General features: G+C 50.2%; 1 protein-coding gene across 1 annotated transcript in view; it reads right to left on the reverse strand.

The window, feature by feature from the left end:
* Positions 1-22,600, reverse strand: part of INTS1 (integrator complex subunit 1) — a 526,883-nt gene that overhangs the window by 20,344 nt on the left and 483,939 nt on the right. Inside the window, 1 exon segment of the mRNA XM_078664951.1 lies at positions 10,248-10,339. Within this exon segment, the coding sequence (XP_078521077.1) occupies positions 10,248-10,339 (92 nt within the window).

Below are 22,600 nucleotides of genomic sequence, written 5' to 3' on the forward strand. Positions count from 1 at the left end.
GGAGTTCATGGTCCTAGTGGTAGGAGGGATTCCCCCATGGTTGAGGTCCTGGTAGGTGAGTGTAAGGACCGCCCAGAAGAGTGTGGGTTGTGTGACAGAGACAGTCCGCTACTGTCTGGCCAGTCTCAGAAGAATGGTGTGGAGTATGTGTGTGAGGCGCTGGATGGTGAGGTGAAGGATAGTTTGGTTAACCCTGCTAGGGGGCTGTGTAATCCAATTGTGGGAGAGCATATTTTAAGTCCCAGTTTTCCAGAGCTTTGCCAACACCTGTTTGAGAGTGAGTTCTCTGACCCCCAGGGAACTCACATTGGAAGCAGACCTTGTGGTGGATTCCAGAGGGTCTGGAGAGGCATTGGGGTGTGATCCTGTGGGGAGTGGCTCAGGTATCTTCCAGCCCAGAGTGGTGGAAGTGGCGCAGAGTAGCGCAGCTAGGTTCTGTAGTAGTGAGAGGGGTGTAGGGCCTCACGTCCTGTCCTTAAGGGGAAGGAGTGAGAATGGGTTTTGTCCTGGTAGTGCCCAACCTCAGTCTCAGAGCCTGGATGGTTCTTTAAGGGAACACCAGGTGGGGAGCCTAGGCTGTCCGGATGAGTCACCCTCTGAGGGGGATCCCCCAGTGGCTAGAGAACGTGGAGGCTCTGTAAAAAGAGCTCCAGTAGTTCTGGTGTCTGGCAGTACCGCTCCAGTTGGGAGGGTGCAGAGGTCCAGAAAGAGGGGCGAGAGGGGGAAAGAGTCCCCAGTTGAAGAACCAGTGGGTCAGGGGCCAGCCAGCAGGGCTGCGTCCCCAGTGAATGACCAGGGGGACACCACTTCTGTCCTGGGGGATCTTCCCACACTGTCAGAGGGACAGGGGTTGGGAGATCTGCGCCAGGCAGACTGTCGCACGGCACATGAGCTATGTGCCACCCTCAGGGGGGGCATGCGTGCTCCCCGGGAAGTCCTGGTGCGCCAGGCAAGGGTTCAACTGCAGGGTTGGGTCCCTGAGTTGGAGAGTCAGGTTCAGGTGTTGTCTGACCTGGAGGGTGGGACCACTGCAATCAGTGTCCTGGCCCATGTCACTTCTAGGGGTACCACTCCAGTTGGGAGTGGGCAGTACTCTGGAAGGGGGTGCAGAGGGAGGGAGTCCTTGCCTCTGACTCCAGTGCAGTTTGAGGGTTTAGACCCTAGGATAGAGGGCCAGGTGCAGGGTGTCCCCCCCTGACCTGGTGCCACAGTTGCAGGATAGCACCCCTGAACTGGTGGGAGAATTGTGCAGATCACCTGCCACAGGTGCCCTGACAATTCTGGAAGGGGGTACCACTCCAGGTGGGAGGGTACAGAGCCCCAAGGAGGAGGAACGGGTGTGGGAGAGCCCACCCCAGTCTTTGGTCCAGCCGCCAGGTACAGGCCTGGGGCTGGTGGGTCAGTGCCAGGATAGCATACCTGGACTAACAGAAGAGAGAATGGACAAAAAGTGCCAAGCACCTGGGGCTACTGCCCCCCGTTCTCTGAGGCCACAGAGGTTTGGGAGCCCTGAGAGGCATAAGGCCTGGGTCTCAGCCCTGACTACTGTCAGTGGCCACTGTGATTGGATGACTGCCTGTTGGGACACACCTGTGAGCCAGTTAAGGTTAGAGGCTGCACAGGTGGTGTCCACAGATGAAGAAAAGGGTGCCCCATGGATTAGCTGGATGGACCCTGAGAGTATGGACAGAGTATTTGAAATAGGTTCAGATTGGCGTAGAACTGGAATGTGCCCCTGCTGTTGCGGGCCAGGTCCAGGTTCTATCGCCCAAAGCAGGGAAGCCCATCACAGTGGTGATTGGTCTACCCTGCGTTTTGGCTGGAAGGGGGTTGTGTTGGACTTGGCCCTCTTGGCAGGGTCATCCCTGAACTTTTTGCCTTCCTCCAATATTCTCTCTGACCTGTTTTTGTTGGTTTAATGACTCTGGGCACTTTACCCCTGCTGACCAGTGCTAAAGTGCAAATGCTCTCCCAAGGTAAAATATAACTGTGATTGGTATTCCTGATTGGGTCATTGGATTTACTGTCAGTCCCCAGTAAAGTGCACCAGGAGTGCCAGGGCTTGTAACTGCCAATACTGCTAGTGGGCCTGCAGCGCTGATTGCGCCACCCACAGAAGCAGCCTTTTTAAATGTGTCTAGGGTCTGCCATTGCAGAACCTGCGTGCAGTCTGGTACTGTCATGCTGGCTGGGCAAGTGCACACACTTGCCAGCCCCTAAACCTTCCCTTAACTTCATATTAGTCACCCCTATGGTAGGCCCAAGGGCAGGGTGCATTGTAAGTGTAAGGTAGGACATGCTCTGATGAGAGTGGCATGTCCTAATAGTGAATTACTGCCAAATTCGTTTTTCACTATTGTAAGGCTACCTGTCCCCTTTAGGCCAGATGGGCTGCTGGAATTATTACACTCTATAATCCCAGCAGGCTCAGGGAACATGGTAGATAATCATGTTTAGTATGCCTGAACTCAGAATAATAAAATACTTCTTTTAGTAAAGTTTATTTTAATATCCTGTGTTTGCAAATGCTACTTTTAGAAAGTTAGCATTTGCTTGCCTAACCATTTCAGCCCGCCTCTGCTTGGATGTGTATCTGACTGTCTGGGTTGTGTGAGTGACAGAGCTGGGGGATGACAGGTGGTGAATGGAAAGATTACACCTTAGTGGGAGGTAGGAGTTTCCCTGGACTCTTCATCATGCTGTACTCTGCCACCACAATGCTGGCTCCGCCCCCCTGGGGAGCGACTGATGACTCAGCCTGCACCTGGCCCAGGAAGGGCGAAGCACTGTCAACAAGGTACTCCTGGCTGCCCCTGTCCCCACAATGCTGGCTCCGCCCCCCTGGGGAGCGTCTGATGTGCCTGCCCACACACTGAAAGCAGAAGCCAGAAGTACCCCCAACAAGTGCTCAGAGACTGAGAGCAGTTATTCAAAGGCCCCCCTGGCCTGTGAGAACAAAAGAAACTGTGTATAAAAGTAGGAGCCCTGCTCCTTGTAATTTAGAATCCTGTTTTACCACAAAGAACCTCTGCCCGAATAGAAGGAGAAGAAGACGCTGGAAGGACTGGCCTGCTGCTTGCCTTGCTGAGGAAGGAGAGGAGAAGACTTTGCTAAAAAGACTTTGCTGACTTGTGCTTGAAACATTCTCCAAGGGCTTGTCTGAGCTTGCCCCCTGATTTGAACCCCAGGACTAGTGGGTTCTTTGTGCCTTGGCTCATTTGCGATCGAGCCGTGTGTTTCCTCCCGCCGGAGGCAAGACTGCGCCCCCCTCGCCCTCTCCTAGAAGTGTGTCACTCGGGAGCGGCCCGCCCTTTCACCCGTTGAGAGCCTCGCTCTGCCCAGAGCCGCTCTCTGCCCCTCGGGTCAGGCCGCCTGCTCCTCTGACACTGTTCGTTACTGGAGGCCTTGGTGTGTTCATCTGCCCCCTCCCGCCGGAATCCTGGTCTCCCCGAGTGCACCTCATAGCCTGGACGGCTGCCCGTGCGTTGTGATCGCGCCCGGCCGCCCCGCTGTGCCCTCTGACCTCAGGAAGAGGCCGCGCCGCATACCCAAAGGACTCGCCACCTCTACAGCCTGTATTGGAGGTCTCCGTGCCGCGCCCGCCCCCTGGAAGCCACCCGCTGTCCGCAGACCCCAAGGTACGTCTGTCCTGAGAAGCGCTCTGCAACGCGTCCGCCTGCCTGGCCAAGGAGCAGACATCGTGCACTTCCCAGGACTAATTGCACACCACAGGCTCGGGGCCCGCAACGTTTGTTTTCCCCGTAGTGCTAACTGTGTGCTGATTTCAGTAAGAGGAACTCTATGCTGAGGATCGTTAGTTGAAACTGGAAGCACATTGCCAATCTGCAGCGCATTTGAAACTGGAAGCGCATTACCACCCAGTACGTTGCAATCCCCCCCGCAGTACGAGCCGCACAAGCTGCGTACGGCTCATACACTTGTTTTGCATTGCTTGAAGCAGTACGCTTCGTTTCTTCATTTCAACACTGTACGTCGCGTACCCGTACTCACGCGTGATGCCTGAGAGTTGGTAGGGCCGTAGGTACGCGACTCACGCGAGATGCGTGTGATTTGGTAGGGTGCCGCAATTTCTCCCGTTCAGAGCGCACAGAAGCGCTACGAAGCACCCAGAAGGCCTAAGACTGGCCTGATGTCCTAGAAACTGCCCAAGAAGTATTTTTAACGGACTGCCAACCTTGCCAACAAATAACTGGGGCATTATCCTTTCTTTGTAAAGTAACTGGAACTGAGAGAACTGTGTTGGAAGTGAATTGACAAGAAACCTTTTGTGAACTAAAACCAAGAAGAAAGAAGAGCTTGCCTATTTACCATCTGTTGGCCTACAAAAACGTTTATTGGTCTTGTGATAAGTCTCATATATATATATATATTTTTACATAAAGGAAGTATTTTGATATAATACCTGCCTGGTGTCCATTTGTGGGGGGGATTGGTACATTTTACTGTGTGTGCTGCTACAAATGCTTAACTAATAACGCCTGAAGAATAGCCTTGGCTGCTCACGCCACGCACCTAGAGGGTGAGCAAGGGTAATTCTAAGGGGTCATCCTTCGCCCTGACTTGGAGGAGAGGGTCCCTGCTTGTCACAAGTGAAAACTTGCGCCAACCAGAGACCCCCAATTCCAACACTTACCCTCAGCTGGTCGCGGTTGGAGGGGCCCCTGGTTCCGAGTCTGCAGGCGGTGTCTGGTTCGTGGAGGAGGGTCTTTGGGCCCTGGACTTCTGGTCCCAGTCACCGGGGGGACGTCCTCGTGGTCTCGGATCACTCGGGCACGGGCCGGGCTCGGCGGGTGCAGAGTGGGCTGGTACGGAGCTTCCTGGCTGGCACCAGGGGTGTTATTGCAGCAGAGCCTCTGCTGATGGGAGTCCCAGTCTTTAAGAGGGTCAAGGCAGGCAGGTCCTCTGGGTGTCCCAAGGTTGCTGTCAGCAGGAGTCGCGGGGATTAGGCAGGAGCAGGTTCCAGGATCAACAGGCCGGTAGGGCTGGGGCCAAGTCAGTTGTTGTTGTCGTCCTGTTGTTAGCAGCTGCACGGCGGGTCTTCTTCTTCTTGATGTTCTTTCTTCTTTTCGTATCGGGATCTTAGGAAGGAAGGTTCAGGTTGCCTCTTAATACTAAATTTAGGGGCGTTACAGGTAGGGCAAGGGCAGGGACCAATAGGTCCCTGTCCTGGGGTGGGTACACCCCCTAGCCTGCTCCTCTCCTGTGGGAGGGGGGCAGGAGCCTAGCTGTGATTGGGCAGGGCTCCCCATCTTCAAGATGGCCAGAGACCGGGGTCGTGCTTCACCTCGCCTCTCCCACCTGAGGGGTGGGGTTGGCACAGGCTGGCACCCCCCCTTCCTTATGTAGGGTTTCCCGCCAGTCTTCCCGCCAGAGTGGGGGTTGAACCGGTGGGGGCCTGTTGCTGAGTACAGCAAATGGTCTGGAGAAGCTCACAGAGGCGGCATGCCTTTGAAGCTTCCCCCTGCCCATCCTGGGGGAGGAGACCTACCTAGCACCTTGCCCAGGATGTGCATTTTTGCAGTCCCAGGAGAGCGGGGGGCTCTCCACCCAGGGGTCCAGCAAGATGTCTGCTGTGTGGCAGCCTCTGCAGCCACTCAGCCCAGACATGGATTTTAGGTCAGGTTTTCAGGGGGCATCTCTAAGATGCCCTCTGGTGCATTTTACATTAAATCTCACACTGGCATCAGTGCGGGTTTAATGTGCTGAGAAGTTTGGACCAAACTTGTCAGTCTTCAGTGTAGCCATTATGGTGCTGTGGAGTTCGTAATGACAACCTCCCAGCACCATATACTCTTAATGGAATCACTGCACTTACAGTGCCCAGGAATGGCCCTGGGTACTGTAAGGGCACAGGGCTCATGCACCTGTGTCCACACCTCTGGCATAGGGCACCCAGCTAGAGGGGTGACTGAAGTATGCCAGGGCAGTGGGTTCTGTGGGCATGGCACTCAGCACTCAGCCTGCAAAGGCAGTGTGTGGGTGTCAGGGTACAGGGCCCCTGAGGGTGGCACAATAAGTGCTGCAGCCCTCAGGGGTCTTCTCTGGTCATCATGCCCTGGGTACCATTTACTAGGGGCTGACAGGTGGCCAGAGATGCCAATTGGGTTTTAGTTTCAACACAGTTTTAGGGAAGGGACACAGGCCCTGGGTATCTGGTTGGCAGGAGGGCAGGGCACACTCAGTCAAAGCACATCAGCAGTTCAGAAAAAAGTGGGGGCATGCCAATGCAAGAATGATGGCACTTTCTCACAACCACAGTCATCTTTTTTTGCCTCCGTGCTTCTTTTGGTGATTTTCTTAACGTTTGCAGTCCACTGCACAGTGTTGACCGTCAGCGGCTGTGGGAACGCCCTGATGCTCCTTTGCGGCCGCTCTATTACATTTCTCTGCCTCTTAGGGGCCGCGGAGTGAGCGTGCACCGGTCATCCGGCAGCCAGAGGGCATGCTCCCCTGATGCCTCACGTCATCTGACGTGTGTGCTGTTCCGAGACTCCGCGGACCGAAGAGCACATCGGCACTTCCTGTGCTTGACAGCCGAGGTCCTTCGACTGAGTTATAGGTGCAGGGACTAAGCCCCACCCTTACAACAGTCCATACAGCCAGCAGGGTCAGTACTGTTATTTCATAGCGGCGCCCACCTTCCGCTCGCTCGGACACCGACCCAGGCAGCAATTGAAGAGCCCAGTGAATATAAAAAGACATGTGGTGCCTGAGAAGCCCAAAGCCTCCAATACTGCAAGTGACTGTAGCGCTTCACTACCCCAACATTCTCTGGATTCCCCTCAGCTATTGATTGCCCTCTATACGTGTATACACATGTGTACTCATATGTATCTAATGGAGAAATATGAGCACTCATAAGCTGAGGAGGAAGAGAACTCCTACTTCCCAGACATAGATGAGTTCTGAGGTAGTGGACACCTATTCACAAGGCGGACTGGGACGTGGTAGTGCCTTTGTAGAAGAAGCTCCTAGCTATGGTGCAAAAGTGCCTACAACCCCTTCCCCGAGAGAAGCCCTACATGGGCCTTTGGCCCCCCTACCTCCAGGGCTGCCTGATGCCAAACACACGAGAACCTGCGAAAATGCCCGCAGGTCCCCTTGGGTTGATCTGCACGCTTTCACCAGGCTTCAAAAGGCTTTCCTGGGCCATGGGCCCCCAGCCCCCAATCCTAATGCACTAGAGGGCCTGCATGCACCAGGAACAGATTTGCCCAAATCCCCCTGACTCGAATGGATCTCCCACTGGGTCCGATGGGGAAATCGGCCCACAACCGGTCACGTTTAGTAAACACTTGGAAAACTCTCATATCCAACACCTTCAGGGTTTCCATATAGAATTCTATGGGTCCCCCTTCCAACCTTTCCAACCTCAACCCCTCAGCTTCTCAGAGACGGAATCCGCCCATATCCAGTTAGAGATCCAGGACCTTCTTTCCAAGGGAGCCTTCTCTCCATCCATGCCCCACCTCTGGGGCTTCTTCAGCAATTTATTCCTAGTGGAGAAGTGGGACAAGGGCAAGTGCCTGGTGATCAACCTCTGGTAATTCAAGGTATAGCTGGTCTTTTGCTATTTCAAGATGGACCTCCTAAGGCACAACAATTGGCTGGTGCATTTGGATCTCAAGGATACTTATCTGACGATCCCAATATTCCCACCACATCGTCGGCTCCTACAGTTCCAATGGCAGGGTCAGACCATCAAATTCAACGTCCTCCCTTTTGGCCAATTTTCCGATCTATGGTGTTTCACCATGGTCCTCAAAGTCATGGTCGAACATCTAAGGGCCTACAAGATACGCATGATAGTGTACCTGGACAACGTGCTCTCATGGACTAATACCGAGATATGTGTTCAGGTATCTGTGAAAAAAGTAGCTCTTCTCATACCTAGGATTGATGATCAATCACGAGAAATCTGCCGTGATTCCTTCCCAGACACTTACCTTCCTGGGTTTCGTGATCAACTCAGTGGAGCCAACCCGTAGTCTTCCATCCAGTAAGATGGCCAATATTTGACACGAGGTATGCATAACCCTGTCCAAACCATCCACATCCTTCCAGCAGATAGCCAAAGTAGTCAACCTCCTGTCATCCTCCATTCACTCAATTGTCCCACGCCCCTACACTTCTGGGCCCTACAATATTTTGAAGGCATCTTACCTGCACCACAGCCTCATACTACCAACACGTTCCAGTCTCGGACAAGGTCAAGGATGAGCTACGATGGTGGCTTACACATATGGAAGCCTGGAACAGGTGTGCTATCTTTAGATCCCAAACGGATCTGGTGACAGTTCAACGGCAGTAGTATTGGTTGGGGCACGAACAGGGGGAGTTCAAATCAATTGTCTCGAACTGATGGCAGTTTCCTTCATGGTAAAGTGTGGACTAATAAACATGTGCAGTGCTGTGTTCTCTTAAAAATGGGCAATTAGCGGCAGTCCGTTACATCAAACATCTGGGGGGGCACCAGGTCCAGAGCCCTCTCGGATCTAGCCAAGTATCTGTGCTAATATTGCCTCAACTACAATATTTCGGTGGTAGTGGAACACCTTCCGGGCATGGTCAACCAAGCCACAGATTGGCATTCACAGCACCTCAGATATATGAGCCTTTGACAGCTGCTATCAGCCATGAGTCAACCCCTCTCAGACTGCTGGGGCCCATTCACGATAGACCTCTTTGTGTATTGTCTGTATCTTCCAATGCACTGTCTAAATACTGGTTGGATCGTTTGTTCCCTATGAGGTACCCCGATGAATAAAAACCTGATCCCTTGGTTTTTCTTACAGATTCAGACTCTTCCAAACAGGATTGAGGTTTTCCTCTGCAGACTTTGGTCGCAGGAAGAAAGGGGGCAAGAGAGTGGACAGGAGCATATGAAGGGATATCCTTGCTCCTGATTGGTTAATGGGCTTCTTCTTTTCTCTATGGCTTATGGGAAATTAGGTTTTATTCTTTAACGTTGACAGGGCTGCCGGTTCCTTAATTGAACTGAAACTTCCGTTACGAAGCTAGGACATTTCTAATTCATGGATAAGGAAGTACGTGAATGATAATAATCAAAGACGGAGTCAACTCACTAGTGTGTCAGACTGAAGACTCCCTAAATCTACTTAAAGGGGAAGATTTTTCATTTTTATAAAAGAACTCTTACCCACTGATCAGCACAGTGGCATGCTTTACAGAGTTCTCCCAGATACAGGATATATTGGGGCATGCTTATGACCTCGACCCTCGAGGGAGCCCTAATTATATTGAGAGGGACCTTGAAAGAATAAAATTGTCTACAGGGAGCCCTAGATTTGCATTTTAATATGGGTCAGTGTGGCACGATTATAAACTAAAAGCGATGCCTTTGAGGTTTTATTATTCGAGCATCTATTGCAGTCTACATGTTTCAGGCATCTTTTTGGACAGCTTATGGTCATACGGCTTTTCTCCAGACAAAAACGCGGTCCATGCATTTCCCATAGTCCTTCCATAATTTTGTGCATATTAAGCACACTTTGCTTAGTCTCAATCACTCAAACACATTTATATAAACAGATCTGGGAGGACTTCTCTGTATTGTGATTGGTATAGTTTTTTGCCCCTTAGGGTGCTGGTGGAGGGGGTGAGCCTTGCAGGCACACACTTGTCAAGGATTGCGCCCTCAGAACCACCTTGTTCTCACCTCCAGTCCTTGAATAGGGCACATCCAGAATTACATAATGGCATTGGTGAGTGGAAAGCGCACTTATAGATAAAAGAAGTGAGGCATGCACATTCAAATTAACAGAACAGAGAATGGAGGCAGGGGGAGAATCAGGTACGTTGGGTGAGGTCCCCAGTGACCGACGGTAGAAAATCAGGGAATCTGTGCTTATACCTCTATTTCCTCAAATGCGAAGAATGGTGCACTGTGACAGAACTAAAGTAATGGTTAAATTATAGACCATAGAAACAGGAGAGGGGATTAGAATGGTACGCTCTCACACAACATAGGGAATGTGTTGAATCTATAATTTAGCAATTGAGGAAATATGAGCAAACATATGTACCATGTGTATACATGTCCTTAGTGATAAGGTACGCAAACTGGGAGTCACAGGGAAAGAAATAAGATGACAGTCCTGGGTAGCTGCCAGTATAAAGGTAAATACTTGTGTCAATCCAATCACCATTTTGGAGACCTAAGCAACTTCCATCCTCCCTACTCAATAGACCCAATTTTGTCTCACCTGGGATTGTTCTGTATTGAGCGAAGTGCCAAACTGAATGCCAAATTCCGACAGGACTCTTCTGCAGAACTCATTAATCTCTGGAGATCAGTCTGTTTGGATATAAAGATGCACTATCAGATACCTGAAATCCGAGCCAATTAAGTTTGTTACTACATACATGGCACATGTAGGCAAGGTGGGGAAAGTGGAAATGAGTAACCGATGCAGAGTGAACACTGTAATTTTCCAAAGTTAAATAATACAGGCTTGTGAATGAAATTCTCAAACTCGAAGGCATTTTGTACATTCAGACACAATCAGAAGCATAGGTATGCAAGTTTTCGCTACATTGGTCCAAATCTGCTTTAATTCCTTGAGAATGAAGCAGTTTGTGCCTGAATTCTAATAAGTTAGCCTGTTAAAAGAAAAAGACAGCAAGGCAGAGTGGGATATTGTAGAAAAGTGATTATGTGGTATGAGACCGTTCCATTCAATAATGACACAATCTTTTATCAGGTCCAGTTAGCATTCTTTAATAAAAATCCTTAGTTCAGTTCTATGTAGCGGCACACAGCAGTCGGGTTTAATCAAAGGAACAAGTTTAAAGCTTTTAGAAGTACCAAAACAACAGGTATGTAAAAAACACCACATAATAAAAATCCAACACCGATTTATTTAAAAAAAAGTGTGTTTTAATCCTAATATAGACACCATATGATAAAAGTCTATCTAGGATACACGCAGATATGATTTTTTCAGAGGTAAATACATTCTTTTGTAAAAATGAAAAAAATGGTTTAAAGCGGTTTAACAGTCAGTAACCACCTGGCTGGAATAGCTACTTGTATTTACTTAGATGGGCCATGACGGGTCAAGCGCAGTGACAGGGACCATTCGGGTCCAAGATAACAGTTACCTGTCACTTTCAGTTGTCTAAGTGTCCTCAGGGTTTTTTTCTTCAACAGGTCCAGGTGAGAAGCGGTCCTGATGCTGGAGATGCAGTTAAGTCGGTATGCTGAGATGCTGGAGAGATGTGATGAGTGTTCCTGAGGCCACCTTGGTATCCTCGGGATGTGAGAGGGGGAGTGGAGTCCAGGGTTAGTTACCACTGGTCAACCTGTATTCATTGGTTGGTATTAGGTTTCCCCTAGGTCACCCCTAAGTTTCTCTATCGGGTATGTTATGGCTGTGTCTCCCAGCAGTCTCTTTGGCATCCACTGGCGGGTAGGCGTTCCTGGGCAAGTGAACTCTCGGAGCAGCAGAACAGTCTCCTTCTGTGTTCCTTCCAATCCAGCAGTGATCCGAGGACTGTGGGCCTGAGGTGCTAATTTTGTGACATCTTCTTGTTTGTGGGAGGGGAGGACTTAATAGCCAGTTAGGCAATAGTTCCTACAAGACAACCCTTTTCTTTCTACCTCATTTGCTGGGGGTTTAGCCACCAAACAATCACAGGATACACTTCTCCTCTTAAATCAAATATCTCGGGACCCTTCTTCTCAGAGACAGAGCTCTGGGCACAACCCAGGGGTCTATCCAGCACAATGAGCCACACCTTCTGTAAATAGCTTGTGCAACATTGTTTCCACCTCTTGAGGAGATGCCAGCCTGTCTGCCTAAACTAAAGAGTGCGGTACAAAAGGGGGTGGTGATGGACGGAGCATCTGAACCAATCAAACACTCACACCCAGTCAAAAGATCAGGGTTTAATCCATCACCGTTCTTTAGCCCACTCTGCCACCCCAGTTCAGACATGGCTATATGCAAATTTATTTATTTATTTATTTATTTTTTGACATTTCTAAAGCGCAACAAATACCCGTAGGCGTCTCGGCGCTAAAACTGCCCTATTTTTCATTGGGAAAACTGGAGATCATGGTGGAAGATTATTGCTCAAAGAGCCATGTTTTTAGTTGTTTACGAAACTGGAAGAGGGAGGGGCTTTGCTTGATATGTTGGGGGAGAGTATTCCACAGTTTCGGGGCAGCCACCAAAAAGCGGCGATCGCCCCAAGAAACTGTTCTAGCCCGTGGAACAGTTAGCTGCTGGAGGGTGGCTGATCGGAGCAGTCTACTTGGTTTATAGTGTTGGAGTTGCTCTTTGAGAAAATATGGACCTTGATCATTCAGAGCCTTGTAAACTATGCGTAAGGATTTAAAGTGTATTCTATTCCTAATTGTAAGCCAGTGATATTCCTTTATGACTTTTGATGTGGGCTCAAACTTTGTTTTCCTCGCAAGTAAGCGAGCTGCGGCATTTTGAATGGATTGAAGTTTCTTTATGACTGGATTGTGCGTTAAGGAATAATCTGTTGCAGTAGTCCAGAGTGGACAGTACTAATGAGCTGATCAAAGTTTTGATAGCTGTTTCCGGGAGAAACGGACGAATCTTCCTAATCATCTTTAATTTAAAATGAGCTGTGGATGCTGTTTTTTTAGCATGGTCCATAAAAGTTAGTCCATCGTCGAAGATGATACCCAGGTTCCTGACCTTGGCTGTGGGGTTTGGAGGGGTGCCAAAAGTTTCTGGCCACCAGTTTAATGGCCAACTCGGGAAAAGGGGTCCAAAGATGACCACCTCAGTTTTATCTGAGTTCAGTCTTAAACAGTTACTGGCCATCCATTCTCCTATGTCTAGCAGTCCTTTATTAAATTTCTTTGCTATTTGAGGCCCGTCACCTTTAATAGCTAGCACCAACTGAGTGTCGTCAGCATAGGAGGTTAGGCTCATCCCATGTGCTTTGATGACATTAGCAAGGTCCGACACATAGATATTAAAAAGTGTCGGACTGAGGGATGAGCCTTGAGGAACTCCACATGGTGACGATTGTGGTTTCGATTGAAAGGGTCCTAGGGTGACCGCTTGCGTTCTATTCACTAGAAAAGATGCAAGCAGTCTGACCCTGTGCCTCATGGGAACAGTCCAGCCCGAACTGCCAAGCCATGTCTTCCCTGGACCGGAAACAAGCTTCTGAGGACCGGTTTCTGGCATTACAGCTGTCTTCAGCCCGGCTTGCTTGAATCCAGTAGCAAAGTGAGCAAGGGATTCACGTCTGACCATACCCTGCCACACTTATGGCGGCCAAAAGCCGTACAAAAGGGGGTGGTGATGGACGGAGCATCTGAACCAATCAAACACTCACACCCAGTCAAAAGATAAGGGTTTAATCAATCACCGTTCTTTAGCCCACTCTGCCACCCCGGTTCAGACATGGCTATATGCAAATCAGTCTGACCCTGTGCCTCATGGGAACAGTCCAGCCCGAACTGCCAAGCCATGTCTTCCCTGGACCGGAAACAAGCTTCCGAGGACCGGTTTCTGGCATTACAGCCGTCTTCAGCCCGGCTTGCGGTACAAAACCCAGATCTTTTGATTGGGTGTGAGGGTTTGATTGATTCAGATGCTCGGTCCATCATCACCCCCTTTTGTACCGCTTTTGGCCGCCATTAGTGTGGCAGGGTATGCTCAGACGTGAGTCCCTTGCTCACTTTGCCACTGGATTCAAGCAAGCCGGGCTGAAGACGGCTGGAATGCCAGATACCAGTCCTCGGAAGCTTGTTTCCGGTCCAGGGAAGACATGGCTTGGCAGTTCGGGCTGGACTGTTCCCATGAGGCACAGGGTCGGACTGATTTGCATATAGCCATGTCTGAACTGGGGTGGCAGAGTGGGCTAAAGAACGGTGATGGATTCAACCCAGATCTTTTGACTGGGTGTGAGGGTTTGATTGATTCAGATGCTCCGTCCATCACCACCCCCTTTTGTACCGCTTTTGTCCGCCATAAGTGTGGCAGGGTATGCTCAGACGTGAGTCCCTTGCTCACTTTGCCACTGGATTCAAGCAAGCCGGGCTGAAGACGGCTGGAATGCCAGAAACCGGTCCTCGGGAGGAATATGCTACTTACCAGTATGCATCTGTTCTTGACATGTAGGGCTGCTGACATTTATATATGTGCATAGATCGCCGCCTAGTGTTGGGTCCGGATGATTGCACATTGTTGTCCTGGAAGAGTCTTCGAAGTATCACGAGATAGGTGGCTCCTCCCTTGGACTACAGTGCGCATGGGCATCATCTCCATCTTCAGATTGTTTTTCGCCATTGTGACAGAGATGGAGTGTAATACAGTAAGAGATGACCATGCCTGAGAATGATTCTGAGTGCTACAGCTGCGACAGGTACCGGGGAGGAGGGCGGGCGATATAAATGTCAGCAGCCCTACATGCCAAGAACAGATGCATACTGGTAAGTAGCATATTCTGTTCAAGGCATGTGGGCTGCTGAATTTATATCTGTGCATAGAATAAATAGCAGTATCCTCCTTAGCGGCGGTTGCCCGTGCCAGCTGCGGCAGTCTGAAAAAGAGTTCTGAGAACAGCCTGACCTACAGCAGCTTGCTGTTTGGAGTGTACATCCACACAGTAGTGTTTGGTGAATGTGTGTTTGGTTCCATGTGGCTGCTCTACATATATCCTCTAGAGGAATGTTATCTAGGAAAGCCATGGATGCCCCTAACTTGTGTGTGGAATGCGCTCTTGGGGGAACCGTTAATGTGCGTTTAGCTTTTTGATAACAGATTTGTATGCACTTAACAATCCATCTGGCTATACCTGACTTGGAAATGGGGTTGCCTTTGTGTTGTGGAGAGAAGGCAACAAATAGTTGCTTAGCTTTCCTGAAATCCTTCGTCCTGTCTATGTAATACAGGAGAGCTCTTTTAACATCTAGCGTGTGCAGTGCTCTGTCTGCCACCGAGTCTGGAGTTGGGAAGAAAACGGGCAGTTCTATGGTTTGGTTAATGTGGAACTGCGACACCACCTTAGGCATGAATTTCGGGTGGTACGCAGCACCACCCGATTAGCATGAATCTGTATGAATGGCTCTTGAATAGTTAGGGCTTGAAGCTCACTACCTCTTCTGAGCGATGTGATTGCCACTAGAAAAGCCACTTTCCATGTCAGAAACTGTATCTCACAAGAGTGAAGAGGTTCAAAGGGTGGTCCCATTAGTCTGGTGAGAACTATGTTTAGATTCCAGACAGGTGAAGGAGGGTGTCTGGGAGGAATCACTGTTTTGAGTCCTTCCATAAAAGCTTTAATGGCTGGCACTCTAAAAAGAGAAAGATGCTGTCTGTTTTGAAGATAAGCCGCCATTGCGGCCAAATGTATCCTAATGGAACTATATGCCAGATTGCATCTGTATAGGTGCAACAAATAACATATAATGTTTTGCGTGGATGCATCTAGCGGATTTATGTTATTATTAGCACAGTAAATGACAAATCGCTTCCATTTGGCCGCATAGCATGCCCTGGTTGTAGGTCTTCTTGCCTCCTTGATGATGTTCATACAGTCAGGGGGCAGGTTGAGGTAGCCAAACTCTATGACCTAAGGAGCCATATTGCAAGGCTCAACTGTTGCGGATCTGGGTGCTGAATGTCTCCACGGTTCTGAATGAGGAGACTGGGCTTGAGTCGCAGCCGTTGGTGAGGCACCACTGAAAGTTCTAGGAACGTGGTGTACCACACTTGCCGTGCCCACGTTGGAGCAACTAGGATGAGCGTCATGGAGTGCTGCCGCAGTTTGCGTGCCACTAGCGGTATGAGTGGTGCTGGAGGAAAGGCGTACGCAAATCTGCCTGACCAGTTCATCCATATCGCATTGCCCTGAGACTGCGGGTGTGGGAACCTGGCGGCGAAGGTTTGGCATTTTGCGTTTTCCTTTGTGGCGAATAGGTCTATCTCTGGTTGACCCCACTGCTGGAAATATGGTTGGAGCACTGAGGGGTGTATCTCCCACTCGTGCATCTGGTGGCTGTGCCTGCTGAGCAGGTCCGCCATCTGGTTGTCTTTGCCTGGGAGATGTTCCTCCATGAGGAACATGTTCCTTTGAATGGCCCACTTCCACATGCTCTGGGCTAGATGAGACAATTGTGGAGAGTGCGTGCCTCCCTGCTTCTGGATGAAATACATGGCAGTCATGTTGTCCGTCCGGATCAGCACGACTTTGTTGCACAGATGCAGTGTGAAGGCCTTCATTGCCATGAAAATCGCCATGAGCTCCAACAGGTTGATATGCATCTTTTGCTACTGCGCTGTCCATAGTCCCTGCACTGTATAATGGAGGACATGCGCTCCCCAACCCTGGAGAGATGCGTCCGTTGTCAGCACTATCTGTGGTACAGGCTCTTGGAACGGTCGTCCCCTGCAAAGGTTTTGTGTGTTCCACCAATGCAGAGAGTTGTATGCACGACCGGGCACCAACACTAGGTCTTTCAGATGTCCTTGAGCCTGGTTTCACTGTCGTGCTAAGCACTCCTGAAGTGGACGCATGTGTAGCCTTGCGTGAGGGACTATAAAGATGCAGGAGGCCATCATACCTATCAGCTGCATGAATACCTGCGCTGGGAGCGAGTGGTGGGGCCTGAATTTTTGAATGAGCAATTGCATGCTGTTGACTCTGGCAGAGTTTGGGTGCGCTGTCGCTGTTAGAGTGTTGATTGTCGCACCCAGGTACTGTTGTACATGTGCGGGTTGAAGGTGTGATTTTGGGTAATTTAGTGAAAATCCTAGACTGTGTAGGAGGTGAATTGTGCGGGACATGTGGCTGGCACATTGCTGGGCTGACTTGGCCTGAACAAGCCAGTCGTCCACATAAGGATAGACATGGATGTGTTGTCTCCGAAGGTGCGCCGCCACTGTCGCTAAGCACTTGGTGAACACCCTGGGGGCAGTAGTGACCCCGAAAGGCAGGACCTTGAACTGGTAATGCTGGTTGTTTATGGTGAACCTGAGATATTTCCTGTGTCCTGGGTGAATGGGAATGTGGAAATATGCGTCTTTTAGGTCTAGGGTTGCTAGGAAGTCGCCCTGACTGAGCAATGGTAGAACTTGATGTAAAGTCAGCCTGTGAAAATGTTCTGACAAGATGTACTGGTTCAGGGGTCTGAGGTCTAGAATGGGCCTGAGAGACCCGTCCTTTTTTGGGAGTAAGAAGTACAGTGAGTACACCCCTGTACCCTGCTGATTTAAAGGCACGAGTTCTATGGCCCCTTTTTGCAGCATGCAGAGTACTTCTTGCTGCAATAAGTGCATGTGCTCTGCGGACATAGGACGATGCCTTGGGGGTATGTTGGGTGGAGTGGAGGTCAGTTCTAGACAATAGCCGTATTGGATAAGGTCTCTCACCCACCTGTCTGTGGTTATGCCTTCCCAGACTGGCAGGAACTGCTGAAGTCTTCCCCCGACTGGTGTTATATGGTCGGGGGGCAGTGACAAGGCGTCACTGTTTATTGCTGGCGGAGGATCTGGCATTATTATTTCCGCGTCCTCTGCCTTTGGTGCTGTTCCCACGATAGCCACCCCTATTGTTCTTGTTATAGTTGGTCTGCGTGCCCCCTCTGTTGTATTGGGCTTGCTGTGATGCTTGACCTCTGGAGGCTCCCCTGTTACCGGAGCGACAAAAGGAACCGCCCCTGAACTGTTGTGACTGCAGAGCCCCCATGGATTTTGCTGTCTCAGTGTCTTTTTAGGTTTCGCCTCGCCGAAAGCTGCGCAAGCAGACTTTCGCGCAGGGCGAAATTCTATGTCTAGAGATATGTACTCATGTCCCGCCCCTCTGTTCCATTGGCTAGCTCCATAAATGGAGGCTAGCCATTGGAACAGAGATCTGTCCGTCATGGCCGGAGCAGATTCGTGGGCGTTCCGGCCATTTTTACTCATCCTGCCCCTTTGACAACGTCATTGCGGTGGTGGGCGGTTCCTATTTTTTTTTGGGGGGAAGGTTTGTTTTGGTCATTGCAGGCCGACCGCCGCCGGAAGAAGTCCAGGTGAGTGCTTTTTCTTGCCGTTTGCTGTTCCCGCCCCCCCTCCCGCTGTACGTGCCTTTCCCGCCCCCCTCCCGCTGTCCGTGCCTTTCCTGCCCCCCTCCCGCTGTCCGTGCCTTTCCCGCCCCCCCTCCCGCTGTCCGTGCCTTTCCTGCCCCCCTCCCGCTGTCCGTGCCTTTCCTTGTTTTATATTGCCCGGAGACTTCAACTGTAGGCCTGTGACAGCCCGGGGTTTCTTTTCCTCTAGGATCGACAAACCTGGTGCTTTATTACTTTTGAGAGGCCATTTGGAAGCGCCATGTTGAAGAAGATCGCGCTTAAAGCCGCAGTCATCTTGAAACGGGTCAAACTGACTCAGCAGCAGCCATCTTGGTGCATACCGGAAGTACATCTCACGATCCTATAATCGCAAACCGGAAGTTCCACTACACCCTCCATGTGTCTGTAGAGGCCTCGTGTTGGGTCCTGGCGGCTGGCACCGTGGGAGTCCGCCCTGCGACGTCTGGATAGCCTCCTCTCGGTGGGAAGAGCCCCGCAACCATGGTGCGCAAGGGCAAGGTATGGCGAGCACTACCAAATTGCATACTTTACTCCAAGAATATGTTTGGACTGGTGGAAAACTTATAACGTAGCACCGATATTAAAATGGACATTTTCTGATGGTTGTTCCGTGTTGATATGATGAACTCCTTCTGAGTCAATATAATTTTAATTTCCTGAAATTTGGAAGTTTTTTGTGGGGTAAAACACGCTCCAAGTGGGGAGAACATTCAAGTGACTACCAGACAGCGTCCTCCGAGAGAAGGGAGAGCTTGGTGCATTTTGCACCTTGGTTCATCCGGACGAGCACAGCTCATGCGCCCCAGAGAGTCTGGGTTAGACAACTGGCCAACTGTCGGATCTGTTCACAGGGTGTCAACGGGGCTTCATGCCGCTATAGACTGCACCTCAGAACAAACCAGGCTATTCCACTGACATGCACCCCCTCAACTTAATCCTCAACCCCCCTCTAAGAAGTCATGATACATGAAGGGTTAATGCACATGCAGTGGAAATCTAGGCGCTCCTTCAATCGTGTCGTCACTGACTCAGCATTTCACCCTTCAGTGGTCGATACAATAAGTACCTTGAGTAGGGTAACGTACGTTTCAGTCAGTAACTGGCACGTTGCCCGCTGAATTGCGTGCCAGGAGCATTAACCCACTCTGCTGTCTTAACTAGCAGGACACACATTGCTTTGTTTGAGTCGGGAAGGCATTGCGACAAGCCAGCACAGGGTTACAGTGCTGACATCCCAGCATATTGTTAAGAGGCTATATAATGAAGCGTTGTACTCTGACCATAAAATGTTTCGAAGCGCTATGATACATTGCCGGATAATGGGAAACCCAAAACTGGGATTGTGTGTCTCTTTGATCTAAGATGGGGGGGATACATAACTGATCACGTCAATAGTTCTAAAGTAGGCTATTTAGAGGGTGATATTGTACTTTTTGTATTGTACTATACTACACATGTATGCTGGTGAGCACCCAATGTTGGGGGGGCTCTGTGTGGGTGTGTGGGGGGGGGCTCGCAGTGTGTGGGGGGCTCTGTGTGGGTGTGTGGGGGGGCTGTGTGTGGGGGGCTCTGTGTGGGTGTGTGGGGGGCTCTGTGTGGGTGTGTGGGGGGGCTCTGTGGGTGTGTGTGTGGGGGGGCTCTGTGTGTGTGTGTGGGGGGGCTCTCTGTGGGTGTGGCATTTGCGAGAGATTAAGCTATTGGCATTGTAAATGACAATGCCATTTATTTATCTGTTTTCAAAAACAACACATAAATAAAAATGTTGTCATTTAAAATGCCAATAGCTCTAACTTTTGCAAAGGCGAAACCGTTGCATTGTAAATGCTTGTTTATTTTTCTCAAGGGTTGTGTCTACATCAGGCCCAAAGAGAAAATCAGGGTTAACCGGCTGGTTGAGCAAAGTAGTTTGTATCTCCGGCTTAAAACCAGAGATGCGTAGCCAGGCATGCCTTCTAAGCATCACACTTGTGTTTATGGCCCTAGCTGCCGTGTCTGCTGCATCTAGCGCACACTTGATGGACGCATTTGAAATTAATTTCCCCTCCTGTATTAGCATTTCTGCTCCCTCCTTATAAGCCTCAGGCAGGTGTTGTAGTAGCTGCTCTAACGTGTCGTAGTGCGCCAAATCATATCTGGCTAATAGGGCCTGTGTATTGGAGATCCTCCAAATATTTGCTGCTTGAGCTGCTACTCGCTTGCCAGATGCTTCAAAGATTTTGGATTCTTTGTCCGGAGGGGGAGCATCACCACTGGTTTGAGAGTTTGCCCTTTTACGAGCATTAGCCGCCACGAGGGAGTCTAACGGGAGCTGGCCTTTGATGTACGTAGGGTCCACAGGTGCAGGCCGGTACTTCTTTTCAATCCTTGGGTTTACAACCCGTGCCCTTGTGGTCTCCTTGAAGCTGTCAGTAGCGTGTTTAAGGACAGCCTTCAGCATAGGCAATGTTTTTTCTGATCTTTCTGAAGTTAAGAAAGTATCAAACAAAAAGTCCTCCTCTACTGTGTCAGCATGCTTGTCTACATCATGGTTTTTGGCTGCCCTTTCAATCAAAGCGTTAAACGCAGCAGTATCTTCAGTAGGCGAGGTTTTGATGGTATAGGACTGAGTGTCAGGCGTGGTGTGTGGCTCACCAGGGTCAACAGGGTCAGTCCAGGTCTGCTGTTCATCCTGATCTGTGTCAGCAGGATAATTGAACTCATCTTCATTATATCCCTCCCCTATATCCACATAGGTGCGTGTGGGCGAATAGGAATAGTCTTGTTCATAGGACTCCACAGGCTCAGAAAGAACAGGTGAGGTTGCCGAGTCTCTTTTCCTTTTCAGAGGGATTTTGTATGACTCCAAAGGAGTTTCTGGAACTATTTTCCGTTTATAAATGGTGAGTCTACCAGAATCCGAGTCGATGAACAGTTTTGATTGATTGTCATTGGAGGGTGCTTGGAACATTACCTCCTCCTCAGCGGACTGAGTCCTTGAAACTACTGACACTTTCTTGGTTGTGTCGGTGCCCTTTTGTGGCTCGAAGTTTTTTGGTCGAGCGGTCGGGGGCAGTCCATATTTAATAGGTTGTGTAAGCAGTGGAGACAAACCGACCTTTTTTGAGGGTGTTGCAGTCTTCGATCCGTCCAATTTTGTTGGATCACTGGGCTGCTTGCGGCTCTGCGTCGATTCGAGCTGTCGGTGCGCAACAGGTGTATTAATAGGCCCACATTGATTCCAGTGATTACTTTATTAATACATGCACAAGGAGGACACCTTAGAGGGGCCTCATGAAAGCCTACCAACCTCTTATGTACTGGCTGACTTGTGTAGAACAGCTTGCCTCCACAGATAGATTTCTGACCCCCTGAAGTTGAGAGCCCATGCTGTCTGAGGGCAGAAACAATACCTGCTCTGCCCAGAGGTGTTCTCACCTTCTTCAAGCAGGATGGCTAAATATTCAGTATATCAAGGAAGGAGGCTTCAAAAGCCTCTTCCGTCTTTGATATGTGGCCCGCCTTCGCCCCAGACTTGGGAGATGCCACCCCCTGAGGCCAATTTGCCACCAGGACAGGTGGGAAATTAGCTAGTCAGGAGGTGTGTTCCCAATCAGTCTAGTTACACCCCTATGGTGGTCTATCTGAGGTGAACCAAAAACTAGAATGCCACCATCTTATGTTTTGGTGGAGTTAGGCTCACTGGGTCAGGTTATGCCCACTTCCCACAGAAAGTGGTCATATAGAGGGTGCAGTCGCCCTAAAGGTAAGTAGCCAATTGGCTACTACATGTCACTCAGCTTAATGCCCCTAAATTGAGTATTTAGAGTCACCCCTGATGCCAGGAACTTTGATGGATCTAGAAGAAGAGTTGCCAGAAAGATAGAACTGAAGACTTCTGTGGCGCCAAACCCTGCCTGCCTGCACCAGCATCGATAGTCATGACTAAGTGACTCATCCTGCAGCTGAGTATTTGCCAAGAACCCAGGTAGACTGCCAACCTTTCGCAAATTGCCAGCAATCTCCCTTGCAGTGGAGGAGCTATTCCCCTGCAGTCCGCAGGAACTGAAGAAGCAGAGTCCGGTTTACCGTGTTGTCACTCCCTGCAGGGCTAGTCCAACGCAGCAGGCCCCGGAGAAGAGGTGCCTGTGCTCCTGAAGGACAGATGTCCCCCCCCCACCAAGTGAGGACACACCTGGACCGACTGGAGCCACACAGCACCAATACCCGGGATATCGGAATCCTTTCAGCAAACAAGGCTTGTTTAAGTCCAGTGGGGACTCTAATAGCACCGAGACCAAGGAGTCGTCGAGGGACGTCGGCACCATAGAGACCCACTTCCAGAGTGGCCCAGCTTTCCTAATCTATATCCCCTCAACCGGCGAGACTGACAACCGCGAGGGGCTTGGATGCACAGAGCCCAGCCAACCTATCTACTCTACACCCAAACGTCCTAGCCCAGGTACCCAAAAACCAGCTGTCCCCCCCATGCTCCCAGTACCCTTGGGACCGGAGACT

This window comes from Lissotriton helveticus, chromosome 10 (assembly GCF_964261635.1).
Source record: "Lissotriton helveticus chromosome 10, aLisHel1.1, whole genome shotgun sequence".
Lineage (NCBI taxonomy): Eukaryota > Metazoa > Chordata > Amphibia > Caudata > Salamandridae > Lissotriton > Lissotriton helveticus.